This window comes from Nematolebias whitei, chromosome 9 (assembly GCF_014905685.2).
Source record: "Nematolebias whitei isolate Nwh7 chromosome 9, NemWhi1, whole genome shotgun sequence".
NCBI lineage: Eukaryota > Metazoa > Chordata > Actinopteri > Cyprinodontiformes > Rivulidae > Nematolebias > Nematolebias whitei.
Genome location: NC_056506.1, coordinates 17,176,381 through 17,179,786, shown reverse-complemented (window position 1 = coordinate 17,179,786; position 3,406 = coordinate 17,176,381). Strand labels below are relative to the sequence as shown.

The following is a 3,406-nucleotide window of genomic DNA, read 5'->3' as shown; positions in this document are numbered from 1 at the left end:
TGGTGGTAGTGGTGGTGGTAGTAGTGGTGGTAGTAGGAGTAGTGGTGGTGGTGGTGGTGGTGGTGGTGGTAGTAGTGGTGGTAGTAGTGGTGGTGGTGGGAGTAGTGGTGGTATTAGTGGTAGTAGTGGTGGTAGTAGTTGTGGTAGTAAGAGTAGTAGAGCTAAGTCACCTTTGCAAACACAAAAAATGGCTATACACGGATTCACTGTATCACGGACTGTTTTTCAAAATAAGATTGGACATGACACAATTGATTGATTGATGGATGAGCTATGGATTGTTAACTCAAAATAAGTTATTTTAAATGATTATGCACCATGTGTTTAGCTGCAAGTGCAGGGGATGCTCCCTCCTGCAGCTGATCAGCTGATCTCTTTCTCTGCCACATGCACACATTTCTCCTGCTGCATCTTAGTGAAGGTTAACCCTTTGCTGTGCAGATGCACCGATCGACTTTTGTCTTCCAACTTAAAATTGTATGTCACATCGTAAAAATCATCATAATCACAAAATATAAAAGTGTTAATATCCTGATGCATGCTCAATAATCCAGGTAGAAAAATCCAAAAAAGTTCAATCTGGTCCTCTGGACATTCAAAAAAACAAAACAAAGCAAAAAAATGTAGAAACGTTTCGTCTCTCATCCGAGAGACTTCCTCAGTCTGAGGAGCTGTATTCAGCTCAGTCTCTTAAATTTAAGAGATAAAGTATTTTTGAATTGAATTGAATTGAATTTAAGGAGAGAGATTGGGAGTAACAGGTGATGAGTGACTGCAGCCTCACGTCATGACAAAGTTTACTGAACTTGAACTGAACTTGGACTACTGTATCACGGTTTTTCATTTATCGCGGGTGGGCGTGGTCCCTAACACCTGCGATAACTGAGGGATTAATGTAACTTTACAAATATTATGATGATAGATAAAACATTTTAAAGAAACTGAGCTATAATTAGTGTGGTTAGAGGAATGTCACTGTGAGCACCAACACATAGTTGACACCAAATGTTTACATACACTATTAAAAACAGACCCATATTTTTCCCCTCACAGTTTTGACATTAAATCAAACTAAACCTTCTGCTCCTTCAGTTACTTCAGTCGAGATGGAGTTCTGTGGATAATGACACTCTTTGACCACCTTCAGCAGCATCTTTACAACATTTTACTTATTTTTTATTTTTTATTTTTTATTTAACCTTTATTTAACCAGGCAGATCCCTTTGAGATCACAGATCTCTTTTGCAAGGGAGGTCTGGGCCTGAAGGCAGACTAACATGCATGTTTTTGATCTGTGGGAGGAAACCGGAGTACCAGGAGAAAACCCAAGCAGCACGAGAAGAACATGCAAACTCCACCCAGAAAGACCCCAGGTCCAACCGGGGATTGAACCCAGGACCTTCTCGCTGTGAGGCAACAGTGCTAACCACTGAGCCATTGTGCTGCCACATCGTTTTGGTGTTAATATGCACATTTCACACCAATACACATTCACCTCAGGACCACTGAACCGTCTCCTTCCTGAGAGTATGACTGCAGGACATTCCCATGGGGTTTATACTTGTGTATAAATGTTTGAGCAGATGAACCTTCAGGGGTCTGAAAATTGTTTCCAAGGATGGACCAGACTTGTGGCCTTAAATTGTGTCCACAAATGTTCTACTCAAATGTTATCAACTAACCTATCAAAAGCATCCAAAGCCAGGACATGATCTGGGTTTTTCCAAATTGTTTTCGACGTGATAATTTTAACGTATGTAAACTTGTGACTTTGAAAGAAATTCTGTCATTACTCACACATTTAGGAACTGTATAAATGTTGGAATCGAAACTGATTTATATCTGTTTCAGTTTGATTGAATTTGATTTTATTGTCAGACGGGGAGGAACATGGTTGTGTGTTTCTACAGTGTATGTAAACATATGGTTTCAATTGTATCTCGTATTTTCAAAAGCACAAACTGTTTTCAAGCTGGTAAACAGCTACAACTAGGACTGCGCGATATTTACAGTACACGGTAGAAACGATAGACATTTAGCTTGTGATGGAGATTTGTATTCTACCGGCTAACCGTAGTAATGCTGTGTCTGATGTAAAATCAGTTGTCAGATTTAATAGTTACTTATTTTTGTTGAAAACTGTGTTTAAGTGGTGTTCATAGCAGTTTTCAAAGTAAATGATGGCAAAAGGACACCCTATGCTTTTTTTCCTATTTCAGGTTTTATACAAAAACATATTGTGATATATATCGTTATCGCCACCCTTCAAATTACATATCGTGATAAGAATTTTATGCCATATCGCACATCCCTAGCTACGTAGAACTGTCATTTCTCAGCACAAGATGATCTTAGTGTGAAACTCTGGTGTGAAAGTTGGTGTGCGATATTCTTTCGAGGATTACTAGACTCTGAAAAATTCTGGCTCCTGTTCAGATGTTGTTGGCGACACCGGTACTACATCTGGAACAAATTGCGACACAAAAATATTTACTTTTAAAGCTTGTTGTTCTTATGAACGTAAAACGTGTGTGTTTTGTGTGCTTATTATAGAGCAAAGATTTTACAGCGTGCTGTTTGTGTCAGATCTCATCAGGAGTGTTTTGTACCAGAATGTGTTAGTGTTTTAACTTTTCTCTGAGCTCATTACAACTTTTGATGTAACCAGCCCACACCATTAACTGCCTCTCTCCCTGCCTCTCAGATGCCTGCGGTCTGACAGACCCAGTTCATGTGGAGTCTCTGCAGGAGAAGGCTCAGGTGGCGCTGACGGAGTATGAGAGGATGCAGTATCCGAGTCAGCCTCAGCGCTTTGGCCGCCTGCTCCTGCGCCTGCCTGCCCTGCGTGCCGTCCCTGCCAACCTCATCTCCCAGCTCTTTTTTATGCGCCTGGTCGGAAAGACCCCCATTGAGACGTTGATCCGTGACATGCAACTCTCCGGAAGCTCCATCAGCTGGCCGTATGTCCCGGGACAGTAGCTCCACGCTGGACAAGTTCTCCGTCTGGCATTAGCAACGCCAAGACCCTGCAGGAAACCTGACTCATCACTACCCATCTGTGTGGTCGTCACAATGCAGTGCCAGACTGTCATACATGCTGTGCTGTAACCGCTTCATTCCCCCTCATGAAACAGGCCCCTGGTCCCCACACAGGACTCTGCTGAAGAGTGAAGCCGGGGTAAGGTCTCTTTGCCAAACTATTTGTTCTGGTGCCAGATCTCAGGGCAGAACTGGTTCCCTTTGCTGGGCTTGGATAAGGTCACCATGGTCAGCGGTCATCACCCACTTGTCATAAAGACAGACACTGCCTCATGTAGAGGGCGGCTGCAGTCGCTGCAGAGGCCAAAACTCAAGAGTGGATTTTTTATACACACACTCCACACTGTGCTTCAGTGACGCCTTTAAA

The 3,406-nt window shown here is 42.5% G+C and overlaps 1 protein-coding gene across 1 annotated transcript in view; it reads left to right on the top strand.

Moving 5' to 3' along the window:
- nr2f6a (nuclear receptor subfamily 2, group F, member 6a) overlaps window positions 1–3,149 on the top strand; it is a gene marked incomplete at its 5' end in the record, with an annotated part of 26,363 nt that extends 23,214 nt beyond the window's left edge. Inside the window, 1 exon segment of the mRNA XM_037682093.1 lies at window positions 2,705–3,149. Coding sequence (XP_037538021.1) covers window positions 2,705–2,979 — 275 coding nt within the window. The 3' untranslated portion in view covers window positions 2,980–3,149.
- Window positions 3,150–3,406: the final 257 nt, after the last annotated feature.